The 25,865-nt window shown below is 44.3% G+C and overlaps 1 protein-coding gene across 3 annotated transcripts in view; it reads left to right on the forward strand.

Moving 5' to 3' along the window:
• Tnrc6b (trinucleotide repeat containing adaptor 6B) overlaps positions 1-18,224 on the forward strand; it is a 285,060-nt gene extending 266,836 nt beyond the window's left edge. For all 3 annotated transcript variants that reach the window (XM_045151729.1, XM_045151731.1, XM_045151730.1), the window contains 4 exons: positions 580-804; positions 1,410-1,480; positions 6,813-6,952; positions 9,214-18,224. In XM_045151729.1, coding sequence (XP_045007664.1) covers positions 580-804; positions 1,410-1,480; positions 6,813-6,952; positions 9,214-9,598 — 821 coding nt within the window. In that variant the 3' untranslated portion in view covers positions 9,599-18,224. The remainder of the gene's footprint in view (positions 1-579; positions 805-1,409; positions 1,481-6,812; positions 6,953-9,213) is intronic.
• The last annotated feature ends 7,641 nt before the right edge of the window (positions 18,225-25,865 follow it).

Here is a 25,865-nt window from a genome sequence, read left to right on the forward strand (position 1 = left end):
AATCGTAGCACTGGGAATCAGAAGTAGGAGGATCACTGTGAGTCAAAGCCACCCTGAGACTACATAGTGAATTCTAGGTCGGCCTGGTCCAGAGTAAGATCCTACCTAAAAAAATCCAAGATTAGGGCAAAAATTATAGAAATAGAAACAACAACAACAAAAATCCAAAGAATCAGTGAAGCAAAGAGTTGGTTCTTTGAAAGGATAAACAACATTGATGATCCCTTAGCGAATCTGACCAAAAGAGAGAAGAAGAGGCACAAATTAATAATATTAGAGATGAAAAAGGCACCATCACAACAGATATCAGAGAAATTCAAAAAATCATAGGGACATACTATAAGAACATATACTCCACCAAGTTTGAAAATCTGAAGCCAGGCATGGTGGCATATGCCTTTAATCCTAGCACTCAGAGGCAGAGGTAGGAGGATCACTGTGAGTTCAAGGTCAGCCTGGGCTAGAGTCAGACCCTGCCTCAAAAAAATTAAATAAATAAATATGTATTGGTATGGAGACAAATTTTGTGTATAGGTGCCCATCTAACCTTATTGCTTCCTGAATTTTCTTTTCTCACAGCAAAGTTTCCTGATTACAAATCTACATGGTCCCCTGATCCCATAGGACACAACCCTACTCATCTCTCCAACAAAATGTGGAAAAACCACATGTCCTCCAGGAACACTACACCGCTGCCCCGCCCACCTCCCGGCCTGACCAACCCCAAACCGGCATCTCCTTGGAGCAGCACAGCACCCCGATCAGTCAGGGGCTGGGGAACACAGGACTCTCGGCTTGCCTCAGGTGAGGAACATCTGCCTACAGGAGCACCTAGGAGCGGGCTTGAAGGGAGCTGATCTTGGGGAGAGAGCACCTGTGTCTATGAGAAGAGGTGCCTTCTGATTGGGAAGTTGTAGTTGGCCCAGGCAGAGGGCCTCTTGCGGCAGGTGGAATAAAAATGAGGACTTGGGGCTGGAGAGATGGCTTAGCGGTTAAGCGCTTGCCTGGGAAGCCTAAGGACCCCGGTTCGAGGCTCGGTTCCCCAGGTCCCACGTTAGCCAGATGCACAAGGGGGCGCACGCGTCTGGAGTTCGTTTGCAGAGGCTGGAAGCCCTGGCGCGCCCATTCTCTCTCCCTCTATCTGTCTTTCTCTCTGTGTCTGTTGCTCTCAAATAAACAAATAAAAAAGTTTAAAAAAAAATGAGGACTTGAAGAGGGAGGGTCCTGGGAGTGAAATACTGTTTGGAAAGTAAACAAAAGAGTTCACAGGTGTCAGGGAGTAGGAGATGAGAGCATGAAGGTCAGGATCAGGCAGAAAAGAGGAGAGAAGCAGTCTCTGTGAAAATGTTCCTCCTTCATGGTTTCTTGAGTTTTTGTTGTACTTACTCATCCTGTCTGGTTGCTTGTAGCCTCTACCTGGAGTGATGGTGGCTCTGTTCGTCCTAGTTACTGGCTGGTTCTTCACAATCTCACTCCACAGGTAACCATGTTTTCTTGTAGTTTTCTAGACAAGAATTGATTTTCTTTAAAAAGAGAGAAACTGCTGGTCGTGGTAGCACACGCCTTTAATCCCAGCACTTGGAAAATAGAGGTAGGAGGATTGCCGAGAGTTCGAGGCCACCCTGAGACTACATAGTGAATTTCAGGTCAGCCTGAGCTGAAGTGAAATCCTGCCTTGGGGGGAAAAAAAAAAAAAAGAGGGAAACTAAGCTAGGCATGGTAGTGCATGCCTTTAATCCCAGCACTTGGGAAGCTGAGGTAGGAAGATCTGCCATGAGTTCTAGGCCAGCCTGGACTACCCACAGAGTTCTAGCTCATTCTGGGTTAGAAGAGACCCTGCCTCAAATTCTTCAGCATTTAAGAACACATGCCATTTAAGCATGAGGGCCTCTCAAGCCAGAAACCACCAAGTTCAAGTCCCCAGAACCCACATAAGAAGCTGGACATGGCCATATGTTTATAACCCCAGTCTGCAGGGGGCAGAGACCACAGAATCATTGGGATTCCCTAACAAACAGCAATAGATAAGGGATAAACCCCATCTCAAGGTAACACATGGATGAGCACTAAGAGGACACCCCAGTGTTCTCTGGCCATGCATCTGCACACACACCACATAAATACTCTATGCACATCCATAATACACACATTAAAAAAAAAAAGGCTGGGCATGGTGGCTCATGTCTTTAATCCCAGCATGTGGTAGGCAGAAGTAAGAGGATAGGGAGGGAGGGAAGAAGGGGAGAAAAATAGAAGAAGAAAACAGAGATAGAGGAGGTTAGCAAACAGGAAAGCTCATTTATTTCCTGACTGATTGATTTCCTGATTATTTCCTGATTGATTGCAGAGGTCCTTCTTGAAAGTGGATATCCCTTCCCACTGAGGAGCATAGTGTCCTGACAGGATAGGGTGCTGGGCAGTGAGCCCATACCTGCCTTCCAGATGCTAGAAATTAGTGGATTTTATGAAGCAAGGGTTATGTGATCTGGTGCCATCTATGTAGCAGAAGTAAAATATTTTATAGATATGCCACTTGGAAGCTGGAAACAAATAGGAAAAAGGATGTTTTTACCACCTTTTTTACATAAAAACATTACTAGGGGTTGAGGATGTTGCTTAGTAGTAGAGGACTAGTTTGGTATGCCCCCAATGCCTGGATTCTAACCCAGCACCTGTTTCGGTGTCTTTAATCCAAGAAAACTTAAGATTCAATAGTAATCTTTTTTTTGGTGGTGTTGAGGCAGCGTCTCACTCAAGTCCTGACTGCCCTAGAATTTACTCTGCTCCCCGAGCTTGTCTTGAACTTCTAACGACCCTCCTACCTTAGCCTTTCAAGTGCTGGGGTTGTAGACATGATTAGCCATCATGCCTTACTAATAATAAGGAATTATGCTTTCTAAACAATTAACCATCCATCTCTGCAGTAGAAGAAATGTGTGGTTTTCATAGCTCAAATGCCACATGGATACTTTTTTGTCTCTTACCTTCTTCAAATATAAGAGAGCATCACTCATTTGCTCTCATGAAAACATACTCTGGGTGGTGTGTCCAGGAATGGGTTTTATCCTCACTGAACCTCTCCTTGCTTGGTTGCTCTGTGGCTGGCTCCTTTGCAGCAGTACCATGTCCAACAATACTGATACAGTGAACAGGATAGATAAACCCATAGAATCTGGGCTTGATGGCATAGCCTTTACATCACCTTGTTAAAAGGTGGTTCATGCCAGTAGTTCCAGAGTATCAGTTACTTTCTTGTTATGGACAGATACCTGACCAGATGCAAGCTAGGAAGGGAAAGCCTTTATTTCTGCTTACAGTTTCAGAGGGTAGAGTCCATGGGGGTAAACGGGCATGGCAAGAGTAGGAAGCCAGTGTCCCATCAGCAGGGAGGGAAGAGAAATCAAAAGAAAGTAGAGAGAGAACCACACACGGGGCCTGCCAAGGCCCACCCCCAGTGACACGCTTCTTCCCACAAGGCTCCACCTCACCGTTCTACAACCTTCCCTAACAGAGCCACCAGCCAAGGATCAAGTATTCAAACACATGAGGCTTTGGTCAGCATTTTACAGTCAAATCGCCACACACAGAACTCAAAGAAGGTCAATTTGAGGTACAGGGAGACCCTACCTCAAAAGAAGGAAAGGGGGGGGGTCATTTGTACCTCTTCTTGACATGTAGAATGCACTGTCTAGAGTTTAATATTTAATTATTTACCAGATTGTTTTCATATTTATTATTACATCTCTGGCTTAGTACATGTAAAAAACAAATAGATTTTTTCACTGTGGGATTTCTTAGGCCCTTTAACATGCTAATGTCCGTTATTCTCTATAGGAATACGTTTTTCCCTGAGTTCATTTGTCCAGTGAACCTATTTGTGGGGAGTAAATCATAGAACTCCTATTTCAAGGTACATTTGAGAAAAGCAGTCTTTGTTTCCTTAGCTGATCTTTGACTAAAGTGTGAAGAATCTTTCTTTTTCCTTGTTGTTTTTTGGTGGCAGTGGTGGTTTTGGAGGTAGGGCTTTGCTTAGCACATGTGAGCTACATGTGAGCTCAGCATGAAGACTCTTACCTGAAACACCTCAAACTATGTATAGGTCTGCATAGTTTTTTATTAAGAGTTGTTTCATCATGTAGGGTTTATAGGTAGGATGAGAAAAGCAGTGAGAGGTACCCCATTTTGACAGGTACCTGGAAATGCTAGCCAGAAGCTCATTCCTCCTAGCTTATGAAAACTGGTAAGTATACCTTATATATATGAATGAAATGAATCTGGGAGCTGCTGGAATAGAATTGATTAAAAAACAGGAAATCAGGGCTGAAGAGATGGCAAATGAATTTCAGGTCAGCCTGGGCTAGAGGGAGACTAGACCTTGAAAAACATATATATATATATATATATATATATATATATATATATATATATATATATATATATACACACACACACACACACACACACACATACTTACACCACACACACACACACACACGTACATACACACACATATATAACGAGCAATTCTGATATTTGGGGCAGTTAATTTTTCACCACCTAAAATTTGTACAGCCACTTGGGGTGTGTATTGACATGTTTGTTTAGTTGGTGTTGTGTGTAAAATGTACTAGCAGTGGTTTTGCTGATCTTTTTTTTTTTTTTTTTTTTGCAAGAGCTACAGTGAAACTGCTGGGTTATACCCTTCAAATTTCCTACTGCTACCACCTATCTGCCTTCTTCCCTCCCCCCGTCCTTCCTTCCTTCCCTCCCTCATTTCTGTGGATGGATGACTGTGAGTATATGCTACTGGGAATTGAACCCAGGACCTTGTGCATAGCACTCTACCATTGAGCTACATCTCTGTCCTCAACACAGCTTTTCTTTTTTTCTTCTTTTGAGGTAGAGTCTCGCTCTAGCCCAGGCTGACCTGTAATTCACTATGCAGTCTCAGAGAGTGGCCTTGAACTCATAGTGATCTCCTACCTCTGCCTCCTGAGTGCTGGTACACCACCATGCCTGGCCATAACACAGCTTTTAAAAGTACTCCTGATTGTATTTCATTTCCAAAGAAATGAACTCAAGTGTTGGAATGAGTGTTTAAGATCTTGATGGAAAAGTAATCTCATAGTGTCAGTAGGCTTGATAATCACTCATCTCCTGGATGGTGAAAGTATAAACTAGTCTTCAGCTATTGTTCAAATTGCCTAAGTCATGGATGTGAGGGCTATCTACCTGTGACATCTGTCACCCCATTGATCACCAGGGTTGATTTGGCTGATCTGGCTGGCTAGGCAAGTGTCTCCTTCCTCCCTCACCACTCCACGTGTGTCCCTCCCAAAGCTGTGCGCTCAGTTGAAGAGGATGACCTTCCCCGAATAGAGGACCACTGGTCTTTGGTCAAGGGTATACAGGTAGCTGCACTCCCCTGCTAGAACCTCCAAACAAGCTCTCAAATTGCCGGAGTAAAAAAAAAACAAACAAAAAAAAAATGAACTAGGGCTGGCATACCTATTAAGGCGCTTGCGTGCATAGCCTCAGGGCCCAGGTTCGATTCCCTAGTACCCACATAAGTCAAATGCCACACACAAGGTGGCATATGCATCTGGAGTTTGTTTGCAGTGGCTAGAGGTTCTGACATGCCTATTCATTCTTGTTCATTCTCTCTCTCTCTCCCCCTCCCTCTCTCATAAATAAATTACCTTAAAAAAAAAAGAAGAAAGAATCTGACCTTGAGATGGTCACAGAGGGGCTGTGAGAGTGTTTGAGGGAGTTGTTTATGGACTAGGCCAGTTACCACAGTCAGATGTTCAAGATGCTTCTTTTCTGTCTTTGCATCTCTTGAGATTGTCTACTGAGTAGGCACCAAAATAATGTCGATAGCTTTGCATGTTAAATTCTCGAGTGCTGAGTCGGGCGTGGTGGCGTGCGCCTTTAATCCCAGCACACAGGATGCAGAGGTAAGGGGATTACGTGAGTTCAAGGCCACCCTGAGACTACATAGTGAATTCCAGGTCAGGCTGGGCTAGAATGAGACCCTGCCTTGAAAAGCCAAAAAAAAAAAAAAAAAAAGAATTTGAGTGTTTCTTACCACATTTCATTTCTGCCGGTTGGGACTCCATAAATTAACAAACATTCATTTGTTTACCACTTTAGAATAACAAACCATAGGTTGAATCATATATTTTTAATTTGACAATTTTTTTTGTTCATTTTTACTTATTTTTTTGAGAGTGACAGAGCAAGAAAGAGAGAGAGAATGGGCGCACCAGGGCCTCCAGCCACTGCAGACAAACTCCAGATGCATGTGGCTAACGTGGGTCCTGGGGAATCGAGCCTTGAACTGGGGTCCTTAGGCTTCATAGGCAAGTGCTTAACCACTAAGCCATCTCTCCAGCCCTGGATCATATATTTTTGTTTTGAAGTATGTTAATTCAAAAAAAGTTTGTTGGGCTGGAGAGATGGCTTAGCGGTTAAGGCGCTTGCCTGCGAAGCCTAAGGACCCAGGTTCAATTCTCCAAGTCCCATGTTAGCCAGGTACATATCATGGCACATGCATTTGGAGTTTGTTTGCAATGGCTAGAGGCCCTGGCATGCCCATTCTCTCTCTCCCTCCCTCCCTCCCTCCCTCCCTCCCTCCCTTTCTTTCTTTCTCTCTCTCTCTCTCTTCCTCCCTACCTCTCCCTCTGTCCCTCTGTATCTAATAAATAAATTTGTAAAATAGCAAAGAGGTCTCACCCCTGTTCTTTAAATATCTTGTAACTTGCCTTTCTCACTCCACCCCCAACTTCTGTCTGTGTGTCCTTACATCTTAGATTGATGGGTCAACCTTGCGAACGATCTGCATGCAGCATGGTCCACTGCTGACATTCCATCTGAATCTAACCCAGGGCACTGCCCTGATCCGATACAGCACCAAACAGGAGGCAGCCAAGGCTCAGACTGCACTGCACATGTAAGTATTCCACCCTGCACTTGGCTACACGAGCGGGCGAGAAGATGCTCACACCCATAATGGCACTGCCATGTGCAAATTCACAAGCACTCACATGGTGGTCTTTTCTACTTACCTTTACTTACATTGTCCTATAAAGTTGTGAAATACTAAAAAATAAAACTTTCTTGAAGCAGGGTCTCATTCTAGCCCAGGCTAGCCCTGAACTCATGGCAATCCTTCCCTAGCCTCCCAAGTGCTGGAATTATAGTGAAATAGTAAATTTTTTTTAATTTTATTTTTGGTTTATATATACATACACACACATACAAATGTACATACATACATATACACGCATGGTTTTTTTATTTTAATTTGAGAGGGGGAGAAAGAAAGAGATAGAGAGAGAATGGGCATGCCAGGGCCTCCAGCTGCTGTAAACGAACTCCAGACACATGTTCTGCCTTGTGCATCTGCTTATGTGGGTCCTGGGGAATTGAACCTAGGTCCTTTGGCTTTGCAGGCAAGCGCCTTAACCACTGAGCCATCTCTCCAGCCTTTTTTGTTTGTTTGTTTTTCAACAGAAGCTTGCACCACCTAATGGGCACATGCGACCTTACACTTGCCTCACCTTTGTGCATATGGCTAATGTGGGCTCTGGAGAGAGATCAAACATGCATCCATAGGCTTCATAGGCAAGTGCCTTAAACATTAAGCCATGTGTCTCTCCAGCCCAGTGCATGCCTCTTTAACCCCAGCACTTGGGAGGGGAGGCAGAGGTAGGAGGATTGCCATGAATGTGAGGCCAACCTGAGGCTACAGAGTGAGTTCTAGGTCAGCCTGTGCTAGACTGAGACTCTAACTCAAAACAAAACAAAACATCTACAGATTTCTTGGTAGCAGTGGCCAAGCAGTGAAGGTAATAGACTTGAACATCCACAGAGAAGAGCAAGTGACAGTGAGGCCTTCTGCAGTGAGTGGTTGCTCCATGTGTCTGACATTGGTTTATCTGATGCCCTAGGTGCAGAGTTAAGGAGAGAGGACTTTTTTTCTCTCTCTCTCTTTTTAAGACTTGAAAATTTTGAGACTATTTTAGGCTCACAGCAACATTGAGAGGACCATGCAAGGCTTCCCATGTGCCTCTGACAGCCTCCTCCATGGAGGCCTCTTCCATCATCATCATCCACTAACTAGGGTGGTCCCTTTGTCACATTGTGTGAGCAGACAGTGACACTAATTCCCAGAGTCCAGATCTATATTATGGTTCATCTTGCACTAGTGCTCCCTCTTGGTATTGTACATTCTTGGGGTTTGAACAAGTGTATTATAGATGACATGCATCCATATCACAGCATCATCACAGAGTGGCATCACTACTCAAAATCATGTGCTCAGGATGGAGAAATGGCTCAGCCATTAAAGACACGCTTGCAAAGCCTGCCTGTTCAGTTCAGTTCTTGTCACTGCAAGTTCAAGTTCAGTTGCAGTGACAGGAGACCTTTGTGTGTCCACCCCCCAGATAGATAGATAGATAGAGAGATAGATAGATAGATAGATAGATAGATAGATAGATAGATAGATAGGCAGGCAGGCAGGCAGGCAGATGAGATTCATTCTGTGCCCTATATAGTCTGTCACACACACTCTTTTCCATAGCTGTCTGGAATATATCCATTCTGTACACCAAAGGGCATGGATCTGTGCTCTCTCCTCACTGTCCCGAGCTTTGGTGACACCCAGTTACTTCAGTTGAAATGCAAGTTGTGTATGCTGGGAATGCATTTGTGATTCTACATTCGAAACAATATGCAGACAGGTTGGGGGGTAGCTCAGGTGTTAGAGTCCTTACCTAGAAGGCAAGAAGCCCTAGATTTAGTCCCTAGCATCACATTAAAAAACCAGGCATGGCTGGGCATGGACACACTTTTAATCTCAGCACTTGTGAGGCAGAGATAGGAGGATCTCTATGAGTTTGAGGCCAGCCTGCGACTCCAGAGTTAGTTCTATGTCAGCGTGGACTAGAATGAGACCCTGCCTTGGAAAAAAAAATAATAATATAAAAAAAAAAAAAAACAGGCACGGTCACACACTTTATACTCCTAGCACTCAGGAAGTTGTGGTAGGAGGGTTCATCCTGGGTTAGTGAGGTTAAGGCCAACCTGGGCTACAAGAGACCCTAAGTAAGTACATACATAAATAAATGCCGGCAACATGGCAGCATTCAATCCTTTGTGTGCCTCAGGACTTCCCTCACACTCCCTCTGCTCTCCTCTTTTCCCCAGGTGTGTGTTGGGAAACACTACCATCCTGGCTGAGTTTGCCACTGATGAGGAAGTTAGCCGCTTTCTGGCCCAGGCTCAGCCCCCTACACCTGCAGCAACTCCAAGCGCACCAGCCACAGGTTGGCAGTCGCTGGAGACCAGCCAGAACCAGTCAGAGCCCGTTGGACCTGCGCTGAACCTGTTTGGTGGGTCCACGGGGCTCGGCCAGTGGAGCAGTGCTGGCGGCAGCAGTGGGGCTGATCTTGCTGGCGCCTCATTGTGGGGACCCCCAAACTATTCTTCTAGTTTGTGGGGAGTCCCCACAGTGGAAGATCCCCATAGGATGGGCAGCCCTGCTCCTTTACTACCTGGTGACCTTCTAGGAGGAGGGTCGGATTCAATCTGAACTTAGAACTTTCAACTCTGACCTCGTGACCTTTTTTGGAACAGCAGCAGCACTAACTTGACCTTTTCGTTTTTTTTTTCAACTTGCAATAAATACATTTTTAAAAGGAAAAAAGAAAACGGAGAGAGAAAAAAAGGTGGGTCATTGACAGACTGTCTGAGCACATAGTTGCCTCCCTTATAACTTCAGTTTTTTCGTTTGGAATATGAATCCAAAAAGAGAACATATCACTCTTGAAATACTTGAATCATGAACGCCAACCTAGAAAGACAATGTGAAGCAAGTACACATACCATTTAAATTTAAACACAAAAAATTAAAAAAATTAGTTTCTAGTTTTTCACTTTTTTCATGTTATATGGAAGTTGTTGCTAAGAAACATATATACTGAAAAAATAGCTTTTTAACTTTGTTTGCACTGGGTGTGTTTCCGTCCTTAGGTCTACCATGTTTGGGTGGGAGGGAAATTCAAAAGAATTGTTGGGGGAGGGGGGAGGGAAGACTTGACGGAGCCTCACTTTAAAAACAAAAACATAAAAAAACTTAAAAAAAAAAAAAGGAAAATTTTTGTGATTGGCTGGTTGATAAATACCAGTGTGTTCTGGCACATGTAACTGCCCAGGCATGCTTGTTCTGGTATGTGTGTGCACGTGTGTTCATGTGCATTCGCGTGCATCCTCCTCTCTGTCTCTGTGTGTGTGCCTGTGTCCTGCCCTTCTTGCCCCGCCCCTCCCCCCCACACACACCCTGATTTCTCAGAAAGCTGCATTGCTGACAGTCCACAGGCTGGCTGGCCAGCCATCTGCTTTTATTTTTGCTTTTTAAAAACTATGAGAACACAGGAGCACCAGGAGCCGCTGCAACTCTAGCCACTTCGTCAGGCTGCATCGAGACGAAGGGTGCTTGTCGGTGATTTTAACAGGGAGCTCCTGTCCACTTGCGGAGTGAGGCTCTCCTGCTTTCTCTTGACTGAGTAATAGAGCGGAGCACTGCCAAGTCCAACCATCAGAGGGCAGGAAGTACCTCTTGGAGCAACTCTGTGTTCCCTCTGTGTTGTATAATGAGTGGCCGCTAGACACATCTGAGTTTCTGAAGTTCCATGCAGGACTTTTTGTTGAATTAAGTGGGAACAGAAGATAAGCTAGATGTAAAATCATGTGATGTCTCAAATGCATAGAATCTGTGTTCCCTCTTTCCTGTGTGATTAGGTGTGAGAAATTGATTTTTGAAAAATCAGGTAATGCGAGCTAAATATCCTGTTGGTTCTAGTTCTCATTTGATGAAAACAAAGCAGTAAGTTGTGAGCAGCCTCCTGGAAGCATCGCAGCTCCTCCCTCTCTGCTCCTCTCTCGCTGAGCATTACCTGTGCCAGGCCATGGCGTGTTACAGCACCAGGCCATCACTGACAGAAACGTTTACTTAACGAATGTTCTTAAACCAGTGTGTACTTCAAGCGTCTCCCTTTGTTTCTCTGTGTTGTGTATTTCCTGTGTATGTGGTTTTGCTTAGGCAAGAATAACTTAGCAAAGACTTTAAGTATTGCACCTTGTTTTGGTTTTGACCTCTTTTTATTTTACTTGTAATGTTGCTTTTTTTTAATTTTGGTATTTAAAGACTTTAAAAGCATCAATGTAGTAGTTCTCTGGGCCGAACAGGAGGCAATGTTTAATCCACAGTTATCACCATGTATGTACTATGTTGGAATCAAAATATATCAAACTGCTTATTGTGAAGAGAGTGACAGCAAACTTAAAGGGGAACCCCTTTATACAAAACAGGTGGCGAGCGGGCGGGAAGAAGATGGGGATGTGTGCCGGTAACATGCCAGCACGTGTGTGCATGTCCCAGTGTGCATCACACTGTTCAACATTGAAGTGCCGACATTCTGTACCAGCATATGCCTGCCCATTCCAACCCCTGATGGGAGCAGACCTCTACTGTCCTCCATAACTTGCTGCTATTGAGGACAAGGGAGTTTTTCTTTCTTTAGCATCTTGAGTGAAGGATACAACAATGCCTAATGTATTTGACTTTTAGCTTGTGTCTTGTGTGTAGGTGGGTGGATGGGTGTGGATAGGAAAAGGCAAAAAAAGAAAAATGCATGTAAGTGGCTTTGTGAGACCATGAATGAGAAATTCTGTAGTCTTATTGGCTAACCCTGTTGAGTGTAAACCTGACTTCAGAAGACATTGGCAGGCATAATTCAAATGAGGAATTGTGTTTGCTGGTGTGTGGGAGTCCTTCACAGGCAGTGGGCGGGTGGGCAGGCCGGCAGGCAGACTTGAGTTTGCAGTGCTGCTTTGTTCTCGCGGGTGCCTTGTCCACATGGACTGTGCCCTCCTCCTGCTCTCTGGTTTTCATCACCACCGTGCCCCTCCCACCTCTGCCCTGACGACAAAAAAACAACCACCTCCTCCCAGCCCCACTGACTGTTCTGCCTTTGGAGCAGAGCTTTGTTCTGGGTGGTGACCTCCAAGTAAAGTGCAGTTTATGTTCAAGCATGCAGACCGAAGGCTAAATCTTAGTGTCCCTGGGCTAGGAGTTCATCCCAAGGCTCCTGCAAGCCCATGGGAACTGTCCACTGCCGCGTTCACGGCTGTGCCCTGCCCTGCCCTCCTTCTCCTGCCTGTTGGGTCCTTGACCTGCACTATGGCTTAGTTGAGTTCCTTACGATACTACGGTGAAAGCCGGGTGCTAGAGCCCCTCTTGTTTACAAGACATAAATGAGGGATTTGAAATATGTAAAAATAAACATGAGAAGCTAAAATGTTCTTCCATCATAAGCTTAAAGGGAAAATAACTAAAAACTTTAAAAAAAGACCAAAAAGTACGTGTATATATATATATATATATATATATACACACACACACACACACACACACACACACACACATATATATATATACACACACACATATAAATATATATTTTAGATGAAGACTAACTCTGGGAGCATTTAACAGTGTTTTTTGTTTTTGTTTTTAACATTTATTTTCCTGCTTTAAAATTTGCAAGCATTCTCAGGAATTCTAGGGTAGGAAGCCAGTTTTTTGAAGATGGTTTATTTAACCGTATCTTATCCTAGATAGACGGCTGTTTCTTTCTTGTTAATAAACTTTTACAAGTTCCTGAACTTCAAAAAGTTTAAATAATTTTTACTTACAAATGTAAAAAAGGAAAAGTCTCCAAATGTTATTGTCATACCGGGGGATCACACATTTTAAAACACATAGAAATATTTTTTAAAAATTATCAATTTAGCAGCAACAGGTAAAATCATTATCTTAACAGTTATGGGAGAAGGATTAAGCTTTCTGAGAACTCTGTCATGGCCTCATTTGAAATTGTGTGCAACTTAATGAGGGAGAATTTGGTGTGCTTGAGTGGGATTGCCTTCAAGATGTTCCTTCTGTGTAAGGCTAGACAGAAATTTCTCTAGCCATTTTTGTTTTCAATGGAGGCCTTCTCCAGTGCCCCTCCAGCCCTAGCAACAAAAGAAAGAATTAAAGAAAGAAACAGTAGCTTAAAAGAAAAAAAGGTCTAACTCTAATCTGTAATAGTACGGTTGGATTGCTGAGAATCTATGTAAAGAGTTAGGGAATATAGGATAATAAGTTTTGGAACAAATTTTAAATATAGGCATTACTAGAGGAAGACTATCTATGGACTGTTCTATTAATGAAGAATGTGTGCTTTACCTCCGTGTGTTGTAGGAGAAGAAAATACAGGATTTAATAAGGAACAAGTGTTTTACTTTTTTAGCTCCCAGCTACTCTTGTGCTTGTTTTCATTGCTGTGTTGAAGATCTGCTGCTTAATATCCCTGTCCTGGATGGTGGAGAGGTGGAGTGTTCCCTTTCATTTTGGTGTTGAATCTCCTTCTGTAGTCCTTCCTGGGACCTGAGGTCAGAGCTCCTAAGTATGGTCACAGCTTCTTTCAAACATTAAGCTTCCCAATGGGAAAGAAACTCCAGCTCCACAGGAAAAGTGAGTGGGTGGGGTTGCTGCCTGCATTCTCTAAAACCGCTTTAGTGCCTTCTGTACGTACACCCAGACATCCTAAGCAGGGGACGGGAGTGTATGTGCATGTGGTCCAATCACTCCACAACTAGTAAAATGCTTGCCTAGAAAGGAAACTGGAGTGGTTCTGGACAGGCCCCAAAGGCAGTGGGCTAAATCAAACTAAGCAAAAATCAAGGAAGTTAAATATGCTTATTTTTGTCTTGATAATGTGGATTGCCAAGTTCCTTCCAATGTCCTGTGTCCTCCTTCACTTTGATTTGTCTAGGTGTAGAAGGGTGACAGCTACAGTGACTGGAAGTCTTTTTGTGCTGGGCCAATAGAAGAGGGTTCCTGCTTCTCAGCACCTGCTGTCCTTTGTCTCTTCCCATCTGCTCCCCATCTCACTTTTTCATCCTTGCTGGAAGCTTTGCACTATTGGTTGATGGCGACCTAAGAAGAGAAGATGGCGATGTGTATCATGGAACAGGAAAGCTCTCTTCTTTCCTTGGTATTATTTGGCAAGATCCATATCTAGCAAGAAGTTAGTTGGCTTCATTACACATAGATCAGTGGGAGTTCCCTGTCTCCCAGCACATTCTGACATTCGTACAATGGCTCACTAGTCCCCTTTGTTACATAGATTTATTTGTGTGCATTGTAAGCTTATAAGTGTGAGCTTTCCATTTTGTAGTCGTCTCTTATTTCTCCAACTCTTAATTCCTAGTAGCTAGAAGCATGTGCCTCTCGAGAACATCACAGGCTTGGTTTCTATCTACCCCATGAGAAGCCAAAAGAAAAGAAGCACAAGTAGGGAGACGAGACTGGTGCTGCCCCTGGGACCCAGTGCCAAGACCTCATTTAAGGCTTGAGAAAAGTCTCCAAGACACTAAAGAAATGGATGATCCATGTAACTCTTCTGGCCCCTCAGTCCCCAACCCTTAAACTTCCTCTCTGGACAGCGTTCACAAGAACAAACTAGGCAGGGCAACAATGCTGGCCCAAACCCCAGCACCACAAAGTAAGACTCCAAACCGAATTCTTCCCCAGTGTCCTTCCAGAAGGGCAGCACCATCCATTTATCGCTCTGCTTACTTTTAGCAGCAGAATTTCCTATTCCTGTGGTTTCTGTTCTGAGAGTCTCCCTGCCTCTTCTGTCGTGAACACAGTGTGTTAGCAATTGGTGGTTCCAAGTTCCTGTGGGTTGCATGTAACACAAAGATGTGCAGGTTGGATGGGGGAGAGAAATGGGAAGAAATTCCTGCTTAAGAACTTGGAAGTATCTTTAATAGTGTAGCTACCAGAAACAGTTCATGGGCTATTAACTTGCTGCAAACATTCATTCTCCTTGTATTTGTTTCTGGTGTTAGAGAAGCTAGCCAGGGCCTTGGACATGGTAGGTGAGCAAGCTCTTCCACTGAGCCATCACCCAGCCCTCCTTCACTGTCACTGTCACCCTTTTCTTGGAAGGGTGTGGTTTTTATAGGGTTAACAGCCAGATTCTACTTCGACCTTAGATGCTGTGTACATTTTAAATTTTATTTTACTGTACTCTGCCATTTTGACTCCCCTTAGTGTCTGTGTGCTAGGCAAAATGCTTAAGCCAAGCCTGTTTTCCTCATTAGTGTAAACAGACCGGTTTCAGCAGGCTAGGACACCATTGAGTCTTTGTGTAGAAAAAGGCCCATTCTTCCTTCCCAGTCCTCAAAGTGAAAATTCAGCATATAAAGTGGTGCTGTGTGTTGCTTTGGGTGGAGTTTTTGATCCTGTCTCAAGTGTCTGTAATGTCTCCAGCTAGGAATAGAGAAACGTTTTTAGCTGGCTAAAGGAAAAAAAAAAAAAAATGCATCAACATTTTTTATTCTCCAGTGTTTTTGCCAAGTTTTGTCTCACTTCCTGCCTGTGCATCCCTGTGTCACTGCAGAAAGAGCTCTTGTCCTGTGATCTTGCTTTTCTCCTGTGTGAGTACAACCCAGGCCACTTCTAGTTTGCTTGTAAACAGTCCATCTTTAGGCTTCAGCAATCACTCAGAGAAGTGGGTCCCCTTGAGCTCTGCTGCACAATGTGCCGTAGCCCCTTTGCTCTTTGCATCTACAAAGACAGGTGTCGTACATTCTAGAAATAAACAACTATGGCAAGGACATCATCAGTCTGTACAAACAAGCAAAAAGAAGAAAAGAGCATTTCTATTCCCAGAGTTTGTGCATACCCTGTAACATGCTCTGTAGGTTTATGGCCAGTGCCAAAGGTGTATGGATCTTCAGAGATGAGTCTAGTTGTCAACCATAGTATTTTTTTCCTCAACCTTAAATTTGGCAAAAGGGGGTAGTTATATCGTATTCTTTAGATGTGAAGTAATTGTCAGCCCCAAGAATCTGTGGCCAGGCGTGGTGGTGCTCACCTTTAATCCCAGCGCTCACTTGGGAGGCAGAGGTAGGAGGATCTTTGTGAGTTCCAGACCAGCCTGAGACTCCATAGTAAATTCCAGGTCAGCCTGGGCTAGAGTGAGACCTTACCTCGAAAACATAAACCTATGATGGTAGTAATAATAAAAGTTGGATATTAGCCCTCTCTAAGCTGCCCACAACACCTTTTCAGTCCACGCTGCCAAAGAAGGCCATGGAAGTCCACAGGATGGAGACTGGGGGCCTGGCCAGGGAGTAGAGAGCTGCTTTCTGCCCGCTCAGCACCTACTCCGTCCCTGTGTATGTGGTCACTGACCTGACCCCAGCAGTTCTAAGTGTTTCCATCATTTGAGTGGTTTTTAAACCATCAGTCTCTCTCATAAACGTCTACCACCAAAACCTAACAGCAAGGCCAGATGTGATGGTGCACGCCTTTAATCCCAGCCGAGGTAGGAGAATCGCTGTGAATTTCAGTCCAGTCTGAAACTACATAGTGAATTACAGGTCACCCTGGACTACAGCAAGAACCTACCTCGAAAAAACACCCCCCCCCCCAAAAACAAAAAAGAAAGGAAAGTGACAGAAACTGCTGGTGTTTGCCTCACAGAATTTAAGTAGCTTCCTTTCTAATCAGCTAGACACCTGGATTTATATTCCCACAAGAAACTGCATGCTGGGAAAAGACTATTCCTCTAACCAGAGAGGCTTTTGCAGAGCTTATTATTGAGAATGGCAGCTGTCTTCCAATGGGAGGAGAGAGGTCAGGAAAACTTCTCAGGCAAGAAGTGTTCTGTTTTAAATAAATAAGAGATAGTGTTTCCCTAAAGCACTATGTGCCTCAGCTTAGTTTTCACAGGGAGTCAGCTCTTTGGAAATGAACTCCTAATTACAGCTGATCCATTATCAGCCAGTATCAATAGGTGGGGATGGTCTCTTCAGAAAGGGAAACAACTGCTTCCTGCTTTCCTCTCTCTTCTCTTCCCTGGCTTCCTGGATCTCCTCATGGGTCCTCCTTGGACACTGCCTCCTTCTTGGGCCACTGAAAGGGTGGCCTCTCTGGGATGTCATAGGATGGAGCAGCCTCACTTTCAGGACTGGCTTTACAGCAGGGGAAGATGTAAGTGCTGAATGCACTTATGCAGAACAGAGTAAACCTTTGGGAGCCACATGCCTTGTAAAGGTAGCAGTTACTCACCAAGTGATGCATGAAGTTTCTTGCCAGAAATTTTGGGTTAATGTTACAATATGTGTTCAAAACACCACCCCTACCCCCGTTTGAGTTTTTTGATGAATCGCTTAAGTGTAGTACTTCTGAATGTGCCTTGTGAGTCCGGAGACTGTCTGGTAAAAACAAGAAGATGGCCTGCCTAGTGTCTCCCGGCAGCCCCAGGGGCAGCACTGGATTTTCATTAGCTCCAGTTTTGCACAGTGTCTTCGTGTGGAAGAGATTCTGGGTCTTGGGCAGTGAGGTAAGAAGGTGCCAGTGCATGAATGATTGCCAGGGCCCAGGTTAGTCCAGTGCAGGTTGGCTGTCTACATCTGCATTCCCTAGTTTTCTCGTGTGTGTGTGTGTGTGTGTGTGTGTGTGTGTGTGTGTGTGTGGGCACGCACGCGTGCACGCTCATGCTGTTGTGATTTTTCTGTAAGCACTGGAGAATTGAAATGTGGTGGTCTTGACCCATTCACCATGTAAAGAAGGTGTTTCCGGCGTGCGGGGACAGTGCGCTTTTACCCTTTCAGCCTGTGTTCTGAGAAGGCCATGGTTTTCCCAAATGCAAGTCACATTTGTGTTGCTGTGTATGCAAACAGGGTATTACACACAAGGAAAAAGATTTGGAAACAGTTGAGACTGAAGTGTTCGAGAAAGAAAGAGAAAACGCCATCCTAAACTGTATTGTGGTCCTTCAGCACTAGTTAGTCCAACATGGAAACCTGCGGTGTCTCTTCATTTGTTTTGAGGTTTGTTCTCAAAGATTCCACCTCTTCTCCACTCCCTATCTTCTAAAGAAAGATCAAGTGAATGCTAAGGGCCATTATCACAATTCCTCAACCTCTCCCACAGGAAAGCAAGCACTCTCCTAGATTCCTTCAGCTTCATTCAGGAAGACATGGGGCAGAGGGCTGGGCTTCCCTGCTTCACTCTCTGTCCTCTCAATGGCCTTGAAATGTATTATTATGCAAATGTGAATTTTGATACTGAATTAAAAGAAGAGGTTGTTGGATTTTTTTTCTTTTTTTCCAAAAAAAAAAAAAGGTCCATATGTGGTCATCCGTGTTCCATTTTGTACCGTGAACTGTAACTATGCATTCTGAAAAAGTGGGGAGGAGGGCAAAGGGAAAGGAAGTGGTGTCCTAATGTACTCCAGTTTCTGTGTCCATGGTGTCCCCTTGTCCTGGAGGGGAAGAGGATAGAAAGAAGATGGGCGAGGATCAGCAGGTTCTGCTGATGGCCAGGCAAATTCCGGGGGGCTGGGATGTCTGTCCACCAATATGGCATAGGATTCTTGCTCCTAGCCACGCAGTGTTAAACCCAGGGCAACAGTGGAAGCCCACAGGCTCCACTGTTGTCTGGGCAAAAGTCCTCGACCTTCCTAAAATTCAGAACCCTGTCAAGCTCAGGAAACCATGCCTCACCCGCTGACCTTACAGTCCCTCTTCTTGTCACTTGGAAAACTACTCCTCCCCTCCATTTTAATTTCCTTTTTATTTAGTCATTGTTAAGGTAACTGCTCTTTATTATGAGGAAACTGTCTCTCTGGGGAAGAGGGTTGTTGGTGTGCTGTTGGTTGGTGGGCAAAAACAAAAACAAAAAAAAAAACCTTTACCTATCTGCTGTCCCTCAGCCAAGTGTAATCTCTGCTTCCCTCTTGTGTACTGAGGTGGGCATTCCTGTGAGCAGTGAGGTGTGTGGCATGGAAGATCTGAGTATGTCCTCTTTGTTCTAACAGAATTAATTCCTTTGTTAAGCTTGACTGTGATGAGTCGCTGCACCTGCATTGCTCTGGTCTAGGCATTACTTGTAACACACAGTATCGGAAGCGAGGGATTGTTCGGCCTGTATTCAGTGTTTTCCATGCAGCAATCTTTGTTGTAGATGTTCACAGTACTGTAATGAGTAACAGACTTGATCACAGTCTCCTCGGGCCCGTGCTGCACAGGTCCGATCTTTTCAGGGTTCCAATCTGTTAGATTGCCTTTAAACAAGCAAAACAAAAAAAAAAAATAAAATAAAAATAAAATCCTGACGTCTCAACTGTCTAACACAAAATAATACCTCGAGGTATATTTCCCTGCAATGTAAAGCCCTTTAGACCCCTGTCTCCTCTCTGGCATCAGTGAGCAGTCCTTTATAAAATATAGACTTGTAAATAGCTGGACAACTCTTTGAAAACATTTTCTTTGCTGTGAAAGTAACCCTAAAATATGATATCTTGCATTTTAAGCCATTAGATACGATTTTTTTTTTTCATGTTTAAGAAGAAAAGGTCAGAGGAGTGGATGTGCATTTGTCCACAACGTGGTGACAGTAGACCAGTGGCTAACCCTGTCCTGACTAGGTGCCATCCATTCCAGCATCCTGGTTCTCTCTGTTCGTGAATATTCATTCCCTCCAAGGGCTTCAGAAGGGTGTATATGGGACCGTGATCTCAACCTTTTGTGTACACACCCACTCACACCTCCCTTTAGTTCACAGCGGGATTTAGTCCCTGACATTTCAGTCTGTGCTATGGCTTTGCCATCTTGTGATGCTCTGGACATATAATTCTTACTTAAAAGGAACCTCATCTAAGGAGACATGCACGCAACCCTGGGTCCCTGTGCATCCTCATCTTCCTCCTTCCTGAGGCTTGAAGCTGACACCCAGAGAGGCAAACACTGGGCTGCTGCCTTGCAGGGCTTTGTCAGCTACTGTCCTCCTAGATTTGAGCCCCACATGCAGGGTTGGAAGAGAGATTGTTGATTAGCTTCTTCACAGAAGATCCCTGCTTTGTCCTTTTTTAAAATAAACCCTCTGTCAAAAAGTCCCTTCAGTGAGATCTTCCTGATCTCTTGTACAGTGACGACTTCCCTTTGAGGGAGGAAGCTGGACTTTTACATGCAGGCACATTACCCAGCCACCTTGTGGCTCCAGCACTGTTGGCTTGCATTTTATTTCTATTTGCCTGGAGGCCCTTAACCTAAAGTCTCCTGCCTCTGATCCCTGGGGTTCTACCTGCCCTTGTATTCCTCTCTCATGCTCCCAAAGGGCTTCACTGATGTCTGCACCTTTTCCTGGGATGTTCCCTTACCACACCCTTTGCACACACCAGTGACCAAAGTGTATGCAGTGGTCTCACACAAGACATCAAAATGGTGCACGCACCATGAGTGTGCTCACAGACACGTGCACAAGATTCTGCACCCTTGGCCTTAATTTCAGCACGACTTAAGGTGCAGGAACATTTTTAACAGGTTTTAAAAAACAAAACCCTTCTGGGAGGGAAAAATAAAGCAGATCAAACAGCTCAACCGTGCCCAGTCCTAACCTCCACCTCTGCTTCCAGCTTCCATTCTGCGCTCACCCCACCTACCCCCTGGCCCCAAGCCCCTTTTTGCTTAACCAAAAACACAACAGAAGCAACCTGAAGAGAGGTCTCTGAACTATTTTCTTTCTCCCTTTGAATGGAGACACAAATGCTGCTTTGGGTTCCATAATCCTAGGGGGCTATGTTTACATAGTGAATACATCCTACCAAATCAGGAAACAGTGAAGCATGGGAGACCCTTCAGTGAGAGGTCATTGAGCTGAACCAGGGGCAGAGAGGACCTGAGGGTGTGGCAGAGGGGAAGTCCCATGTAAGTCCTTGTGACACCTGGTTCCCTTTCTTCTCTCCACCCTCTGTGGCTCTCTTCACCCCTTCAAACAGGTGTTGAGAAGGTCACCAGGAGTAGGCTGGAGTTTTAAGAGGCAGCTTTTCAACTTTGCACACAAACAGGTAATGGAAGGTACCGTGAAAATCCTCTCACCTGAAACACTCGGCAGATACAACCTGTCAACAGGACTAAACGGCTGCACATGTTAGCGCTCTCTGCAAGTTACCTATAAGTGTTTTGTTTTCTTATACTTGAAATAGCTTTTACAATATTATTTTGGTGCCTTTCTTTTCTCTCTCCTGATGGGCAATAGAGAACGTGGGTGATTGGTTTTAAGAATATTTGAGAGGAGAAAAGAAAGGATATGACATTGTCTTTTTTTTTTGTTTTGTTTTACATAAAGGTTTAATCAAACTCCCATATGTTAAAATTGCTCCTCATATTACTGGTTTTACATGGACACAGAAACTAGGCACTTTAGAGGTGCACTTGCACGGCAGGCTGGGCCCCCCCTTTTCTATATTTTATTTTACTTTTTTAGTATAGTGGTACTTAAAATCACTGGTTCACTTAAAAAAAAAAACAAAATGTTAAACTCTACTAATGTACAAATAAGCTGAAAAGTTGCATTTTATGTGTATTTTTTGCCATAGCAGGTACTGTATTTCTCATGCTGGATTTCAAAAAAATATATATATATATATCAAAAACAAACAAAAAAAACTGAAGGGTGGTGTTTTATTGGATTGTGACAGGTTGAGTAATAAGGAACTAAGTCGTCGTCATTTCATTAAAACAGAGATGATGTGATGCATATATAAGAGTTTCTGAAGGGTTTTTTTGGGCTTTTAAACAGCTTATTTTTGTTTTTGTTTAGTTTTTTTTATTTTATTTTGGAAAGATATGATTGTATTATGTGCAACTCAGTTGCTTACATTATAACTACAAAATATTTTTGGGTTCCTGGAAAAAAAAAAAAGAAAAAAGACTAATAAATGTGTTTGGCTGCTAAGCATTTACTGCTGTGGTCTCCAGTTTATTCTGCCAACTTGATTTATTGGTTGGATGTTCATCCTTGTTGCCTTCTCTCCCCGCCCCCCGTGCTCCACACACGACAGCGTCAGAGATTCTCCCTCTGAGTTGGAGCCTCACTCTTGGCCACCTTGCTTTGCTGTTTGTTGGAAGTGTTGCGGGGCTGCTCCTCTGTTTCTGCTGCCCAGATGCTAACCCGGACCCGCCACAGTGTGGGGCTCAAAGTTTCAGAGGAGACTGGTGTTCACCACTGCCTGCTGTGCTGCTAAATCCTAATTCCCACCTGTCAGAACACGAGGGGGAAGGAGAGGAGAAGGAAGATGCCATCCCTGTCTCTGCTGTGTCCCGCGAAGGTAACTAGCCAGCTAGCTGGACCCAGAAAGTGCCATGCCGACAGCCCTGACCCCTGCTTCAGCGCTGCACTGCCAGCGAGCTTCATAACCAATTTAACCAATTTAGGTTTTCTTCATTTCATTTATTCCTTTTTGTTTTTGTTTTTCGAAGTAGGCTGATCTGAAATTCACTATGTCATCTCAGGGTGGCCCCAAACTCACAGCGCTACTCCTACCTCTGCCTCTTGAGTGTTGGGATTAAAGGAGTGCATCACCACACCCAGCTCTTCTCCTTTAAAAAGATCTGCTTATTATTTTGAGAAGGAGACTATTGCACAGGGCCTCTTGCTGCTGCAAACAAACTCCAGACACAGGCACCATCTTGTGTGTTTGGCTTGACATGGGTATTGGGAAAATGAACCTGGGCCATCAGGCTTTGCCAGCAAGCACCTTTAACTGCAGGCCCATCTCCCCAACCTTCATTTCTTTTTAGCTGCTAGAATGGAGACTTAGTTAGTCATGAAATGCAAAGGAAAAAGTGGATGGGAAAATTCCCAGGTTCTGAGGAGATTTTTGTTTGTTTGTTTTGGGATTTTTTTAATTTTAAAATTTTGTTTGTTTATATATTTATTTGATAGAAAGAGGGTGAGAGAGAGAATGGGCACACCAGGGCCTCCAGCCTCTACAAACGAACTCCAGATGCATGCACCCCTTTGTGCATCTGGTTTACGTGGGCTCTGGAGAATTGAACTGGGATCCTTTGGCTTTGCAGGCAAACACCTTAACCACTGAGCTGTCTCTCCAGCCCCTGCAATTTTTTTTTGTTTGTTTGTTTTTTTTGAGGTGAGCTCACTCTAGCCTAAGCTGACCTGGAACTACTCTGTAGCCCAGACTGGCCTCGAACTCACAGCAATCTCCCTACCTCAGTCCCTTGAGTGCTAAGACTTAAACCACACCTGTCCCCCAGGTTCTTCTGTATTTGGCTTAATTCTCAGAACTCTTCCAGGTAGATAGTAGCAAACTCATTTCACATCAGGAAGTTGAGACTCAGGATGTTTCATTAGCCAGAAATAACTGGCATTGTTGCCTGGGTATCACTGTGTTGGACACTGTACTAAGCTTGTCACCTACATGCACTCATTCAACTGGAGCTCATCTCTACCCTAGTGAGATCATCATAGCCACTAGGATGGCACTTAAAAGGCCTCCCCAAGGCAAACATGGTGGCTCACGCCTGTAACCCAGCACTCAGATGACTAAGGCAAGTGTATCGCCATGAGTTCAAGGCCAGCCTGGTGTACAAAGTGAGTTCATCAGGATATCCTAGGCTACAGTGTAAGAGCCTACCTCAAACAAACAAACAAGTCATGCCAGTGGCTGTTGGGGGGGTGGCTTAGTGGTAAAGCACATGCTTAGTATGTGTAAGGCCTTGGAATTCAATCCCTAGCACCACAAAAAATAGCTCAAAAGACACCTGGATTTCTAAGGGTTTGAAGAAGCCTGTTAATACAAACTGGTAGACCATCTACTATTCAAAAAAAATTTTTTTGGTATTTTTATTTATTTATTTCACAGCAAGAGAAAGAGGCAGAGAGAGAGAGAGAATGGGCATGCCAGGGCCTCAAGCCACTGCAAACAAACTCCAAACACGTGTGCCCCCTTGTGCATCTGGCTAACGTGGGTCCTGGAGAATCGAGCCTCAAACCGGGGTCCTTAGGCTTCACAGGCAAGCGCTTAACCGCTAAGCCGTCTCTCCAGCCCTATTCAGTTTTTGTTTTGTTTTTTTTTTTTTTCTTCACAAAGAAGTAAAACTTGTTAAGCTATAGTGGTTCAAACCTTGATCCCAGGCAGAAGAATTGACAGGTTGAGGCCAGCCTGGGCATCTTAGTGAAGCACTGTCTCAAAACAACTGGGGGGCTGGAGAGATGGCTCCATGGTTAAAAGCATTTCCTTGCAAAGCCTACTCCGTCAGTACCCAGGTAAAGCCAGATGGACAAAATGGCACATGTATCGAGTTGATTTGCAGTGCCAGGAGGCCTGCTATGCCCATTCTTTCTCAAACTCTTTTTTTTTAAAGGCATGGGGCTAGGGGCTTGGGTTGTAGCTCAGTGACAAAGGGCATTAGGCCCTGCCTTTAATTGCACAAATAAGTGTAAGGGGAAGAAAAAGAAACAGCATATGGAAACTGGAAATTGTAGTTAAGCAGAGATCAAGGTGCTTGCTTGCAAACCCAATCCATCCAGGTTCAATTAGATACAAAGTGGTGCATGCATAAAAAGTAAGGTGAGGGGCTGGAGAGATGGCTTAGCAGTTAAAGCGCTTGCTTGTGAAGCCTAAGGACCCAGGTTTGATTCCCCAGAACCCACATTAGCCAGATGCACAAAGTAGTGCATGCATCTGGAGTTCATTTGCAGTGACTGGAGGTCCTGGCACACCCACTTTCTCTTAATATTAATAAGGAGAAATAAAATATTTTTTTAAAAAAATAGCATTGCTAGAGTCCATTTGCTTGGGCTGCAAAGTCACTGAGAAATCAAGCTGGAGCTGAGCTGAAAACCTCCTCCCTGTCTAAGCTGAAAAAAAAAAAACTAAGATCAGGGCATGGTGGTTCACACCTTTAATCCCAACTCATGAAGCAGAGGTAAGAGGACTACCATGAGTTTGAGGCCACCCTGAGACTACATAGTTATTCCAGATCAGCCTGGGCTAGAGCAGGAACCTGCCTCAAAAATATATATATTAAAAATAAGATGAGAGGGGCCTGGAAAGATGGCTTAGCAGTTAAGGTGCTTGCCTGCCAAGCCTAAGGACCCAGGTTCGATTCCTCAGTACCTTCATAAGCCAGATACACAAAGGTGGCTCATGCATCTGGAGTTCTTTTGCAGTGGCTAGAGGCCCTGCACATTCCATCTCTCACGCATGCAAATAAATTAATAAAATGTTTCATTTTATTTGTATACTTATTTAATTGAGAAAGAATGGGCATGCCAGTGCCTCCAGCCACTGCAAACAAACTCCAGGTGCATGTGCCATCATGTGCATCTGGCTTACATGAGTTCTGGGGAGTCAAACCTGGGCTCTTAGGCTTTGCAGGCAAGTGCCTTAACTGCTAAGCCATCTCTCCAGCCACACATATATGTTTTTCTGAGGTAGGGTCTCACTCTAGCCCAGACTAACCTGGAATTCATGTGACCCTAATATTTTTTTTTAAGTCAGGAGTGGTAGTGGGATGCAGAGGTAGGAGGACTGCTATGAGTTTGAGACCAGCCAGAGATTACATAGTGATTTCTAGGTAAGCCTGGACTAGAGTGAGACCTATCTCAATTTTTTTTTTCCCTCTCCACCACTCAACTGGACTGCTCCGATGTTCTCTGATGAGCTCGCTCTGCTCTCCCCTCCCCATGACTTAGTACCTTTGTTGTCTGGGCCTCAGCCTCTCAGCCTGTGGCCTGCGGTCTCTGTCTCCTCTTCTCCCTCACACCGCCCCCCCACACCCGCCCACAGGGTTAGGGTTAGGCTGACCTGGAATTCCACAGGTCTCAGGTAGCCCAAGTTGGCTTCCAACTCACTATATAGGGTGAAGACGACCCTGAATTCTTATTTTATTTTTAGTTTTTGGTTTTTCAAGGCAGGGTTTCACTCTAG

Source organism: Jaculus jaculus, chromosome 6, assembly GCF_020740685.1.
Source record: "Jaculus jaculus isolate mJacJac1 chromosome 6, mJacJac1.mat.Y.cur, whole genome shotgun sequence".
NCBI classification, from domain to species: Eukaryota; Metazoa; Chordata; class Mammalia; order Rodentia; family Dipodidae; genus Jaculus; species Jaculus jaculus.